This window comes from Globicephala melas, chromosome 2 (genome assembly GCF_963455315.2).
Source record: "Globicephala melas chromosome 2, mGloMel1.2, whole genome shotgun sequence".
Lineage (NCBI taxonomy): Eukaryota > Metazoa > Chordata > Mammalia > Artiodactyla > Delphinidae > Globicephala > Globicephala melas.
The window spans coordinates 148,939,809-148,952,477 of record NC_083315.2 but is presented as its reverse complement, the minus strand read 5'-3'; the positions used below and the strand labels follow the sequence as shown (position 1 = coordinate 148,952,477).

The 12,669-nt window shown below is 49.8% G+C and overlaps 2 protein-coding genes across 4 annotated transcripts in view; both read left to right on the top strand.

Annotated features, from left to right (window-relative positions):
* Positions 1 to 8,733, top strand: part of MIDEAS (mitotic deacetylase associated SANT domain protein) — a 66,902-nt gene extending 58,169 nt beyond the window's left edge. For all 3 annotated transcript variants that reach the window (XM_030831660.3, XM_030831659.3, XM_030831658.3), the window contains exons 10-13: positions 1,531 to 1,680; positions 2,898 to 3,107; positions 4,614 to 4,810; positions 5,216 to 8,733. In XM_030831660.3, coding sequence (XP_030687520.1) covers positions 1,531 to 1,680; positions 2,898 to 3,107; positions 4,614 to 4,810; positions 5,216 to 5,393 — 735 coding nt within the window. In that variant the 3' untranslated portion in view covers positions 5,394 to 8,733. The remainder of the gene's footprint in view (positions 1 to 1,530; positions 1,681 to 2,897; positions 3,108 to 4,613; positions 4,811 to 5,215) is intronic.
* Positions 8,734 to 9,457: 724 nt separating this feature from the next.
* On the top strand, positions 9,458 to 12,063 carry PNMA1 (PNMA family member 1). The gene has a single exon (XM_030831662.2). It carries the CDS (start codon positions 10,225 to 10,227, stop codon positions 11,275 to 11,277), a length of 1,053 nt encoding a protein of 350 aa, XP_030687522.1. The 5' UTR covers positions 9,458 to 10,224; the 3' UTR covers positions 11,278 to 12,063.
* Positions 12,064 to 12,669: the final 606 nt, after the last annotated feature.

Sequence of the window (12,669 nt, the reverse complement as noted above, 5' to 3'; positions counted from 1 at the left end):
TTGTCTTGCCCCTGTGTTCTTCTGGGAGAGTGATATGCTAATCCAAGGACTTGCATCTTCCCACCAGCCCTGTCTCACAAAGCCTGGGCTATGGCGCGAGTGAGCTGTGTCGACAGCTGAGGGAAGAGTGCTTCCCAGAATGTGTTCTTTCCTCCTGGGATTGTAGGTTGTACCAGGAACGCCCTGGGGCCTGGACCAAGTGCTGACAGATTCTCCTACAAGGGCCCTGTTGTGAGGACAGTCGTTTGCTGGGCTCCCTGATTGGGCAATATTGCCAGGAAGTACATGCCTTGTGAAGCTCACTGAGGTGCCCCTAATGCCTTAATGAAAAGAGCAGACCATGAGTCAGGCTAACAGATGATCAGAGGGAATTGATAATAAAAGTGTAAACAGGATCTAGTTAATAAATTTGTGACTTGACCGTTCGTGGGAGATGAGTCATGTCTGCTTCCTGCTCATGCACAGAGGGCCCTCACTGACCCCTTGGGCTCTGTGGACAGGACACCCCCGTTCCCAGTGCAGCCCAGCAGCTGGCTGAGCAGTCTGGGAGTCTGGGGAGATGGGGGAGAGTCAGAGAAAACAGGTTGGGGGTAGGGGGGAGGTAGTCCAGAAACCAAACCCAGTGGCCAAATGGATTTGTGAAACAGGAGGGCTAGGGTTTCAGAGCTTGGGAGGCCCTTGGGGATCATCTGGTCTCATCCCACTCACTACTTTCACACCAAGAGCCTTGCCTAAGGCCACACAGCCATTTAGTGGTAGAGTTAGAACAAGACTTAGCCTCCTGCTTCCTCTTCAGGCTTTCCAGGGCTTACGTGTTAGTCTCCCCTGAGTTCCTCCCCAACATAGGGCAGTTGACAATTCTCTGTCCTCACTGCTCCCTCAAGAGGAATGAAACTGTTTGCTCCGATTGATGTAGAGAGGCTGTGTTGCCAGGTCTAGTCTGGCTTTGAATGTGGATGGTGCCCAGGCTTTTTCCCCTTTAACTTTTCATTTTGAAAAATCTCAAGCTTACAGAAAAATGGAAAGAATAGTATAATGAACACCCATATACCTCTCAGATTTACCAGTTGTTAACATTTGCCACATTTGCTCTCTCTCTGCGTCCGTAAATAAACTCACACACAGGTATTCTGTTTTAACCAATCATTAAAAGTTACAGACATCATGACATTTGACCTAAATATTTCCTAAAACAAAGATATTCTCCTACAAAACCAAAGTACCATTATCACACCCAAGAAATTTAAACGGACACAATAATGCTCTCTAATACATGATCCGTATTCAAATTTCCCCAATGGCCCCATGTTGTCCTTTTTAGCTTTTTAAAAAAAAATAGTGCTGAAGTGTTGAATTGGTCAGTGGTTTGTGCAGAGCAGGTGTTGGAGACATGCTTGTATTTCTTGGGTTTATTGGGTTTAGTGTTTGCTAAGGTTAACGGAGGGGCATGCAGGGATGAGAAAGGCTGGAGTGCCCCCAGGCAGGTGAGCTGAACCAGGAACTCTGACCTCAGTTTTGGCTTCATACCAGATCCAAACCAAGACCGTGGCCCAGTGTGTGGAGTTCTACTACACCTACAAGAAGCAGGTGAAGATTGGCCGCAATGGGACGCTAACCTTCGGGGATGTGGATACAAGTGATGAAAAGTCGGCCCAGGAAGAGGTTGAAGTGGATATTAAGGTGACTCCCTTCCCTGCCTCAGCTGCTTAGGCTGAGGTGGGAGCCTGAGGCCAAGCTCTCCAGGACTCCCTGGAGAGCAGAGAGAGGAAGGCAGTGTCCCTGACAGCCCCAGGGAGCTGATGTCCTGGACACTGGCTCTGGACCTTTGGGTTCCCCTCTCTATCTGCCAGTGTCATCGTAATAATATATTGTGTTGATGCAGAACGTTGGGGGAAATTTCCCGCAGTATTTGCACCAGCATTGACTTATTGTCCCCTCGTAGCAGACCTCTAACCCTCTTTCCTAAACTTTAGTCATTCTTGTATCACCTTTATGAATTCTGCTGTATCTGCATCCTACCACATGTCACCATTACTATTTTTGTCATGTCCATACACCACTTGTGCTTTTAATATTTTTCTTTAAATCAACCCATTTTTTACTCAAGGGAAGCTTTATATCACAATCATAAATAGAAAACCGGTGTTGCTGGCCATAGAAGGTACTGGTAAAAATAAATATATATGAAAACCAAACAATGTTATTAAATTCTAGCCAGATACTATTACCTGCCAAGGCTCTGAGATGAGGCCTGACCTCTCCTTGTTAAGTCTAGAACAGTATAAAAGACACATTAATACCAACTCGAGACTTTGTCCTTGACATAATCAGGATTGAAAGAGAAGTGAAAAGAGAACGTTATTCAATTTTGTGAAAAGAGAATGTTATTTAATTCTGTGTCCATGTATCCACCTAATATCATCTTGGGGTCACAAGTCCACACTTGGTGACATGCTGCTCTAAGACAGGGAGTGATTTAGTTCCCACTTGCAGATGGGAAGGGGGTAGAGATACAGAAAACGTTACAAAGATAGCTTAGAATGGAGCTCAAGGCTGCTGCCTGGTTCCACCAGACCACCCTGCCCTAGAATGTGTCTCTTGGACACACCCAAGAGGACAGGTGGCCTGTGGGGAGGGACTGGCATGCTCCCTCCCTGCCCCAGCTCCATCTCAAGTGCTTGGTCTCATCCTGAGGGCTTCCAGGCCTCAAGGCTCTCTCTCATTTTACCGGTGGATTAGCGGTGGGAGAGTATAGAGTCTAGCACAGGAGGCCGCACTGGTCCAGGCCAGGCTAGCAGGACTAGCAGGGCCTAGTGAGCCCCTGGCCGGGTCAGATTCGGTGCATGTGGCTGCATGACTGAGCTGTAGGCTCACTGCCCTGCTCTTGTCCCCCATAGACTTCCCAGAAGTTCCCCAGGGTGCCTCCTCCCAGAAGAGAGTCCCCAAGTGAAGAGAGGCTAGAGCCTAAGAAGGAAGTAAAGGAGACCAGAAAGGAGGAGGAAGAGATGCCAGAGACCCAGGAGAAGGCGGAGCAGGAAGAGGGGCGAGAGCGAAGCCGGCGGGCAGCGGCTGTCAAAGCCACGCAGACACTACAGGCCAATGAGTCGGTAAGTGTGACCTCCACTGGGGGAGCCCAGGGTCAGGAGGACGGCTGGAGCTGGGCCTAGGGGTGTGGGAGGGAGGGCAGAGCAGGAACATGAAGATGATGATCATCATCATGGCAGGAAAGCACTAGATAGTTTATGCTGTTAACTCATTTTATCCTCGTAACTCCATGTAGTAGGTACTGTTATTATTCCCATTTTACAGAGAGGGAAATTGAGGTCCAAGATAAGACAGCTAGTAGACAGCCTGACTCCAGAATCCGCTATTAATTTTACACTATATGGCTTCTGTATCTGAGTCACAGAGGAGAAAGGCTTTGTGAAAACCCAGGTGTGTGGGACACTGGGGAAGCATTCCTGACTTACAGTTCAGACAGGGCTCCCCCTAAGAGAGCCGTGTCCCTGACAAGAATTCTGAAACTGAGCTGAGACAATGGGAATAACAACAACGGCCCCTCACGTATGTTGTCTAAGAAGTGCTTTCCTGTTCATTATCTCATTCATCCCTCACGATAACCCCATAAAGTGTTAGCCTCTACCATGCCGATGGAGGAAGCTGGGTTCAGAGTTGCTAAGTGACTTGCCTGAGGTCCCACCCCAGGTCCTCTTAGTGCAGTGTTCTGTCCACCACATCACAGGCCAAGAAGCAAGACATACCAGCCAGAGCTGTTCCTTGTCAGGAAGAGGTCCCCCAAGAGAGAGAGGGCTGGGTAGGGTCTGCTACGGAGCTACTATGAGAGTCTTTGTTTGTTTAATTTGTGTTGTACACTTAAACTTGCAGGAAAACCCTCACAAACTGTAGACACACAGCTGTTTGCTCCCTTCTGAGCCTTGTCTGTGCTCCTCCAAGAGCTGTGCTCAGTGTACACACGCCACTGAGTTCTCCTGAACTTTTATGAATGCTTTCCTGTGTGGTTTGATCCAGTGCACACGTGTGTGATTCCTAATGGCCATCTGGGGCTCCCCTAACCCGAGGTCCATGGTTCGCACACCCTGAGCAGCACCTCTCCAGGTCTGCACCAGGCGTCCTGTGCTCTCTGGCACCTGCTTGGCGTTTCCCATGGTGGCTCATGTTGTCAGGAGCTAACTGCCTGCATGTCTGTCCCTTCAGACTGTGAGTTCTCTGATGGCAGGGGCTCCTGTCACCTCTCTATCCCGTGTGTAACCTGGCATGTTACACAGATTTGAAGGTCATTTATGGAATGAAGTCATGAATAGACTAAGTGACTGAAAACGTGAACCCACGTCATTAACAGAGACACCAAGACCCCTGTCAGATACATCAGGAAGTCCTTATAGCAGCTAGGGCTGTCCCACGTAATTACGGTACCAGCAGTTTGTGGAAACAGAGCTGTGAGTGCCTTGTCACTGGAAAGATTCAAGAGGATGCTAGCGGACCATTTGGAATGAGTGTATGATCTTTAAAAGCCCTCTGTTCACTGATACTCCATAATTCGGGATCCTCTCTTCCCCAAATCTCTTAGCTCTCCTTTGTTTGACCCTCTCCAGGCCAATGACATCCTCATCCTCCGAAGCCACGAATCCAATGCCCCTGGATCTGCAGGTGGCCAGGCCTCAGAGAAGCCAAGAGAGGGGCCAGGGAAGTCACGTAGGGCACTTCCTTTTTCGGAGAAGAAGAAAAAACCAGAGCCATTTAATAAGAGCCAGAATCAGGAGAACACTTTTCCGTGTAAAAAATGTGGCAGGTAAGAAGGCAGACCCAGTCTCCACTGGGACCTGGTAGGTTGGCTGCGTTTGGGGGAGGGGCAGACGTCGATTCCTGGGGAGAAGTAGGAGGAGTCACAGCTTTCGCCCTGTCTCCTGATTGGCTCAGAGGGTTTCCCCGGTGACGTCCCTTGGCGGCTTTTAGAAGAGGGATGATGGCACTGAATTGGGAGCCCATCGGTCCCCTTGTTGGAGGGTGGGGCTGGACCACGTGGCGCGGAGCAAGCCAGAAGGGCCGGGGAGCCCCCAGAACAGACACACACACACACACACACACACACACACACACACATACACACATACACGCACGCACGCAGGTGCTCTAGCCTGGAGGTCCCAGGGGTGGAGACAGACCTCTTACTGGAGCCCCTCCTTCCCGGCTACAGGGTGTTTTACAAGGTGAAGAGCCGCAGCGCTCACATGAAGAGCCACGCCGAGCAGGAGAAGAAGGCGGCCGCTCTGAGGCAGAAGGAGAAAGAGGCCGCGGCCGCTGCGGCCACTGCGGCCGCCTCCCCCCACCAGCCGGCCCTGAGGGAGGAGAGCAGCGCAGGCGAGAGGGGCTGACGCCCGGGGCTCCGGGCCCTGCTCCAGCCTGAGACGCTCTGCCAGCACTGGAACCTCCGGAGGGAGAGATCACGTGGACTTGTCTCTGCAAAACGGATACAATTAAATAAACGGCTCTTTTACTTATACAGGGCCCAGGAGCAGTGTTAAGGGCTGCAGGATCCAGTTCTCTTGCATTTGGTCTGTCGGAAGTTTCCCTCCTGCTTTCCTGGGACTGGGAGAGTCCCTGCTCGCTGGGGCTGCCCCTGGGGAGGGGCTCCAGCGCTGCCGCCGCTGCCTCTCACATGGACCTCTGCCGCCAAGCCACGAGGTTGCTTCTCTCTCTGTTTCCCTTGCTCCCTTAGGTCACCATGGAGAGACAAGCACAAGCGCGCCCCCTTGGCAGCATTAATCCCCCGCCCCAGGGGACCTGTACAGGCCCTGCCCCAAGCCCCGGAAAGAGGGACTCCGTGGGAAGGAGTGTGGTGGCCATCTCCGAGAGGGAGCTCAGCCTGGCATCTGTGCTGTCTCCTCTGCGGCAGTGTCCAGGCCATGCTGCTTCAGTGACTATGTCCTCAGAGAGGCCACGTTCTCCGTGGGAGGGAGGCTGCCAGAACAGGTGCAGGGAGAGAGACCAGGACTGGTACCTATCCCTTTGCTGCTCGCTAGCATCCTGCTGGGTCTGGAAAGTTTTCTCAGATGTCTGGGGAAGGAGCCAATGTTCTTTGCAAGCTCTCAGCCTGCTGGAGGGAAGGAAACTGTGCAGAGGAAGGAAGCTGCAGGGCTGCTACAGGGCTAGGCCTGAGGGAGCTTTTGATAAGCCTTGGCTTTTCCTGCTTCCCACCTTTTTGCCAAATACCTTTGGGCCCTGGAGGCTGCTAAGGGAGCTTAGCCTAGGCCCAGCCTGCTCCTCCTTGGTGCAAGTTTCTTGCCTGCCTCTGTCCTGCCCTTGGCAGCTGCCACCTAACCCCACCCCACCTGGTCTAGTGCTGATATCCACAGCTCAGCCCTCAGTCCTGCATGCTGGAGATTTCTGGATCCTTCCCTGGGAGGGGGAGGTCTCCTAGCCAGATGGGACAGGAGCCTTCATTCCTTGACTTGTGTCATTTGGGAGCTATTTATTTATTCTTAATATTTAATTTTTAACATCCTCTCAGGGACCAGGGGATTCCTCCTTTCCAGAGGCCCAAGTGCATTTATCCCAAAACAAGGCACCTTCTTGGCACCACCCTCCCCCCCACATTTCCAAGACCCTAAAGTCCCTCGTTCTGCCAATAGGAATGATAGTAGCACTGAAAGAGGGTGGAAAGGTGGAAGATGTCACAAAGGCACACGGAGACTAGCAGGATCAAGGGAGATCAAAGGCAGTTCTTGTTGCTACCTCTTCTTTGGCTGTACTTTCAAGTAGCTTGAGGGAATTGGCTGGAAGCCAGATTCTGGTTTTGTTTCTGGCTTGAAGAAGCCATATTTGGTGTGGAGTCACTGATGTGGAAGGGCTGGAAGATTCTGGAGGCCCCTTCACTTGCCAGTCCCATAGGAGGGCTGAGTTATTTTTCTGATCTTGCTGTTCAACTTTAGTTGTGTAAAAGAAGTTCTAAGTGAATCCACGTTAGGAAGGAGCCAAAAAGTATTCATTCTGCTACTCTTCTGAGATAGCCTAAAGGCGTCATATTGGTAGCTGGGAGTGGGGAGGGAGTTTTGTTTCTAAACTATGCACTATCAGGTGTGTATTAGCATTCATTTATGCATTAATATGGTTATACATGAGCCCAGCTATGGGAATTAAAATTCTCCCCCCTCCTCAACTTCTGATGGCTACCTAGACCTCTAACTTCCCAGCTAGTTTCTTCCATAGGCTTTTACAAGCTCAACGGCCCAAGACTGCAAAAATCTGGTATACCCTCCAAAAACAGGAGGGTAGCAAATTTAGGCTCTCTTCTAAATCACATATGTAATATGAGTGCCTTCACAGCTTTGCCCCAAAGTGCTACTTAAGTTTCCCAAGGTTTTTTCTATTTAAACCGTATTTAGTTTCAGGCTTCTTTTTTGGACATGTGGTAACAGAAACCTCCTTCGTCTACAGAGATTCTCCTCTTCTAAGCTCACGGAGACCAGACCAGGTGAATATAGGTGGAGAAAATCAAGATGGTACCTCTCTGTATTAACCCCACCCAACACCGTATTTTAGAAGGGTTTATGCTCCAGAATGGATTAGTATCGAGAATGCAGTGTAAAAGGTATAATGTTTAGAGGGCAGATGCAATTGTGGCAAGTGACCTGCCAGTAACGTAGGTGCGCCCATAGAAGCTGGCATAGGTATATCCTTTATGGTGCTTTCTCCCTGTGAACCATTAGGCTACTTTGTTTTTTCTTTTTTCTTATATTCAGAGCTCTTTGCTTTAAGAAGTTAAATGACAAACACCTTCAGCTTTATAATGTCCTCCCCACACCATCTCACATATCCATCTCTCAGCCTCCATCTACACTCAGCTAAGGGCATGAAACTAACCTAGTGCCTGTGTTCTAGACCGTTTCTGAGGTCTCTTACCCACCCACGGAGACAGTGCTGAAGCACTGTCCTCCATGCCTTCAGCAGCCCCCCTCACAACTAAGGTACACACCCATCCCTTCTGCTACCCCACTTCCACCCCTGGCACAGAGGTCGTGTGCTGCTTATGTCTAAAGGGATCCCCTATATTTAACTGCCTCAGTGACCTAACCTCTTCTCATGTGCCAGACGTTAAGATGAAGGAGGAATACAACACATACTCAAGCCTCAGCTATTTAAGTATGTTTTTACTGGGGCTCACTATTCTGGGACGGTATTTATTACCAGACTGGCAAGCCTAACTCCTTAGGTTTATAGGAAGTATGCATATTTTTATAAAACAATTGTATGTCCTCCCCATATTTTTGCTGTGTTAATACTTGCCTCTCACAGTTTGCAGCTGTTTCACCTTTTCATTCGTCTCTCAGTCGAAGGCCTTGTTGGAGGGGACAGAGCACAGGAATAGCCTTGACAGTCTGTAATTATTGTACAAATATTTTAATAGCATATAAATAAGTATATTCCTTTTATTTTGAAAAATATCAGACACTGCCTTTTGTGTGTTTGCTGCCTGTGGCACCCTTTTTTAAAAAGACTGTTACATATTAAAATAGTGTACATATATATAAATATTACCTCTTTTGCTGTACAGTTGTGATAGACCAGACTGAAGATTTTATTTTTTGTGTGCTTTTTATAAAAAAAAATTAACACACTAAAGAAAATCTTGCTGATGTGATTGTAATGTACCTATGTAACTTATTTACTTTTGAATGTTCTTCTGTATCTTTAAACCTTTTATTAAATAAGGTTTTAAAAATTCAGAGTTGAATGCTGTGTCCTTCTGGGGAGATTTTCACTATCTGGGATTGACGTAAATAGGCCTTGGTTTGCTTGCAAGGGATTACTTGACGTTTTTGAACCGTAAGGATTCTGTTTTATCAGCTCACTGTCAGTGATGCCAGGACAAGGGAAATAACACATGTAGCCTGGCTACAAAGGTTACTAAATAGATCTAGATCTTCTTACAAAATCTTAGACAAGAAAAAGTCTCAACTCAGTGTCTCACACAAACACACGGCACACTTCCAACGTTTTAGTTTCATTCGGATGAAATTCGCGGAGGTTGCGGAGTGCGATCAGATGGTATAGGGTATTTTCTTATACAGCATTGACTTGAACGAGCGACGTGAGTAGACAATCTTCCTTGACGGACGCATATCATCTTAAATCCACTCCGGAATTATATTATCGTCTTTTAAATACAGTGCTTTGTGATAAAAAAAAAAAATCTGGAAAATGTGAAAAAGGAAACGCGCCGTCAGAGAAATTAATGCCCGGAGCCCCTTGCTGGCACCAAGGCAATCGCTCGCCTCTGCGAGCGGCCGAAGCACTCAGGTCGCCAGTCTTCTGGGCCGCCGTTGCCGTGGCTACGCTCGCGCAGGCTCGGCCGCGGGGGCGGGGCGGGGCGAAAGCCGCTTGCCGGCCGGTCCCGCCTTCCACTGCGGCCGTAACGTCTCGGCTGGCTGCGGGTCTGACCAGCCGGAAGTCGCGCTGCGCCATCCCGCCTCCACGTGCAGCAGCTCGGGCGCGCAGTCGCCGTGGCCTGCCTTCGTCTGCGCCGCTTCTAGCCCTGCTTCCGCATCCTACCCGCGCCTCCGCCGCGTGTGTTCTGGGTGCCCGGTTGTCCTCGCAGCCCAGACGGGCACCTGCGCCAGCGAAGGACCATCTCTCGGGCTGGCCCCGCTGCCGCCGCTGCGACCTCGGGATAGTCTCTTCCTCCGGGGGCGGCACAGTTCTCGTCTGCAGAGAAGCGGCTTCTCGCGCGCCTGAAGGCCCGGCTCCGACCGCGAAAGCCCGCTTGACGCCGGAAGCAGCCGCGAGTGCCTGGCGCCCGGGCTGAGAACAGAAGACTACGCCCCGCGATTACACCCCGGCGGCCTCTACAGCCCGGCGGCTCCCGCTTTCGCCGCCCGCCCTCACTCCTCGCCTCTGAGCTGCGACGCGACACCCTGCCTGCAGGTGGAGGACCCGGCCCGAAGACCGCGACCAGAGACTCAAGATGGCGGTGGCCGCGTAACTGAGCATCCCGCAGGCTTCGCTCCGAGAACGCGGAGGACTGACACTGGGGGGCAGCGGAAGGACGAGAGCAGGACTCTGGTGTCGTTTGTTAATCGTGGTGGTGTGAAGCTTGACTCCTCGGGCATATTGCGGGGGACTGTCTGCTGTTGTCCTAAGTCCTAGAGCACAGGGAACCACAGTAACCCGTATTTTGTAAAATTGGGGCCCTTGATAGTTGGCAAAATGGCGATGACACTGTTGGAAGACTGGTGTAGGGGGATGGATGTGAACTCCCAGAGAGCCCTGCTGGTCTGGGGGATCCCAGTGAACTGTGATGAGGCTGAAATCGAAGAGACCCTCCAGGCTGCGATGCCCCAGGTGCCCTATCGAGTGCTTGGGAGAATGTTCTGGAGGGAAGAGAATGCCAAAGCAGCCTTGTTAGAGCTCACTGGTGCTGTCGATTACACCGCGATCCCCAGGGAGATGCCCGGTAAAGGAGGGGTGTGGAAAGTGGTCTTTAAGCACCCGACTTCCGATGCTGAATTTCTAGAAAGGTTGCACCTCTTCCTGGCAAGAGAGGGGTGGACCGTGCAAGATGTTGCCCGTGTCCTTGGGTTTCAGAACCCCACTCCGGCCCCAATCCCAGATATGCCAGCAGAGATGCTAAACTATATTTTGCATAATGTTATTCCGCCTCTTGTTGAGTCCATATGGTACAGGAAGCTGACACTCTTCTCCGGGAGGGACATCCTGGGGCCTGGAGAGGAGACATTTGATCCCTGGCTGGAGCACACTAATGAGGTCATAGAGGAGTGGCAGGTGTCAGATGTGGAAAAGAGGCGGCGGTTGATGGAGAGTCTTAGAGGTCCTGCTGCTGATGTCATACGCATCCTCAAGACCAGCAACCCTGCGATTACCACCGCCGAATGCCTGAAGGCGCTTGAGCAAGCGTTTGGGAGCGTGGAGAGCTGTAGGGATGCGCAGGTCAGATTTCTGAACACTTACCAGAACCCGGGAGAAAAGTTATCTGCTTATGTCATTCGTCTGGAGCCTCTGCTGCAGAAGGTGGTGGAGAAGGGGGCCATAGATAAAGAAAACGTGAATCAAGCCCGCCTGGAGCAGGTCATTGCCGGGGCCAACCACAGCGGGGCCCTCCAGAGGCTGTGGCTGACCGCGGTTGCGGAAGGGCCAGCCCCAAACCTCTTCCAGTTGCTGGTGCAGATCCGCGAGGGGGAGGCTGAGGAGGAGGAGGAGGAGGCTATCCTCCTGCAGTTAGGCCTGAAGGGGCCCCTCTGAGTCCCCATAAAAGGGGCTTTAGTGCAGACCTAGATCACAGCTGCTTTCGTTCGTTGTCTCTGTGCTGTCTTACACGTGTGTCTCCTAGTAGTAAAGACTTAGCCATGTTTTTGGGGGGGGGGGAGTCAGGCCTGCGTATTCATGTGACATTAGTAAAATCGTGCAAACAAGCACCAGAGCTGCTGCGGTACGAGTCATGCTAGCTACGATGCCAGGGAAAGGTCTGGACACGAGTGCTCAGTGCAAGCTGTCATCAGCTTGCATCATCATCAGTTGTGGAAAACGTGAACTCGTGACACTTACCGTCGAGGTAATTAAATGTGATATTGCATGTTCAGATGTTTAGTGCAGGGCCTGGCTAACACAAGAAGTGTTCAGTAAAAATGTGAACTGTTGTTACTACTATCGTGAATAGTTTTTGTGTTTACTGTAAATTGTTCCTGATTTACATTAACGTAAAGAAATGTGAATTAGATATTTAAATTTAGAGTGCAAATTTCTTATTTTTCATCTTTAAACATCTAAATCAGTTTAACTGTAAAGTGTTCCGAGACTACAAAATGGGTTGTTAGAAAAATACTGCACTTGTAGAGCTGTGTAAATCGTTTTCACTGGACAAGATACAGATACAGATTGCAAGGGGAGGTTAATGTGAACCAGTTACAGTATCTGTTCCCCCATTTCAAATCTTTGTCATTGAAGTGTAGTTTACCTTGTTCATGCTGATTCTAAGTGTTCTAAGTTCGAAGTTATCAAATACATGTATATTAATAAAAAATATTTTAAAAATTCTATTGTCTTGTTTTTCTGACATATATAAAAAACTTTCAGTGTACTTAAGCTCTATTATATTTTCTTTTCTTAGGAAGACTTACCCATGTCACTGGAAAAAAAAAACCCCAAACCTCAGTTGTTTTACTTTAAGCTTTATATCATAGTATGTAACTTTAAATTGCAATACTTTTTTTTAAATTAATTAGTTTATTTTTGGCTGCGTTGGGTCTTCGTTGCTGCACGCGGGCTTTCTCTTGTGGCGAGCGGGGGCTACTCTTCGTTGCGGTGCACAGGCTTCTCATTGCGATGGCTTCTCTTGTTGTGGAGCACGGGCTCTAGGCGCGCCGGCTTCAGTAGTTGTGGCTTGCGGGCTCTAGAGTGCGGGCTCAGTAGTTGTGGCACACGGGCTTAGTTGCTCCACGGCATGTGGGATCTTACCAGACCAGGGCTCGAACCCGTGTCCCCTGCATTGGCAGGCGGATTCCTAACCACTGTGCCACCAGGGAAGCCCCAGCAATACTTTTTAATATATTCAATTTTTGCATGTTTTCTACAAGACAAATGTTTGAAGGCAAAATAGACACAAGTAAATGTTAACTTACTATTAGATGTTAGAAA

Coding starts and splice junctions, on each gene's coding strand:
- PNMA1 (XM_030831662.2), top strand. CDS start 10,225: ATGGCGATGACACTGTTGGAAGACTGGTGTAGGGGGATGGATGTGAAC.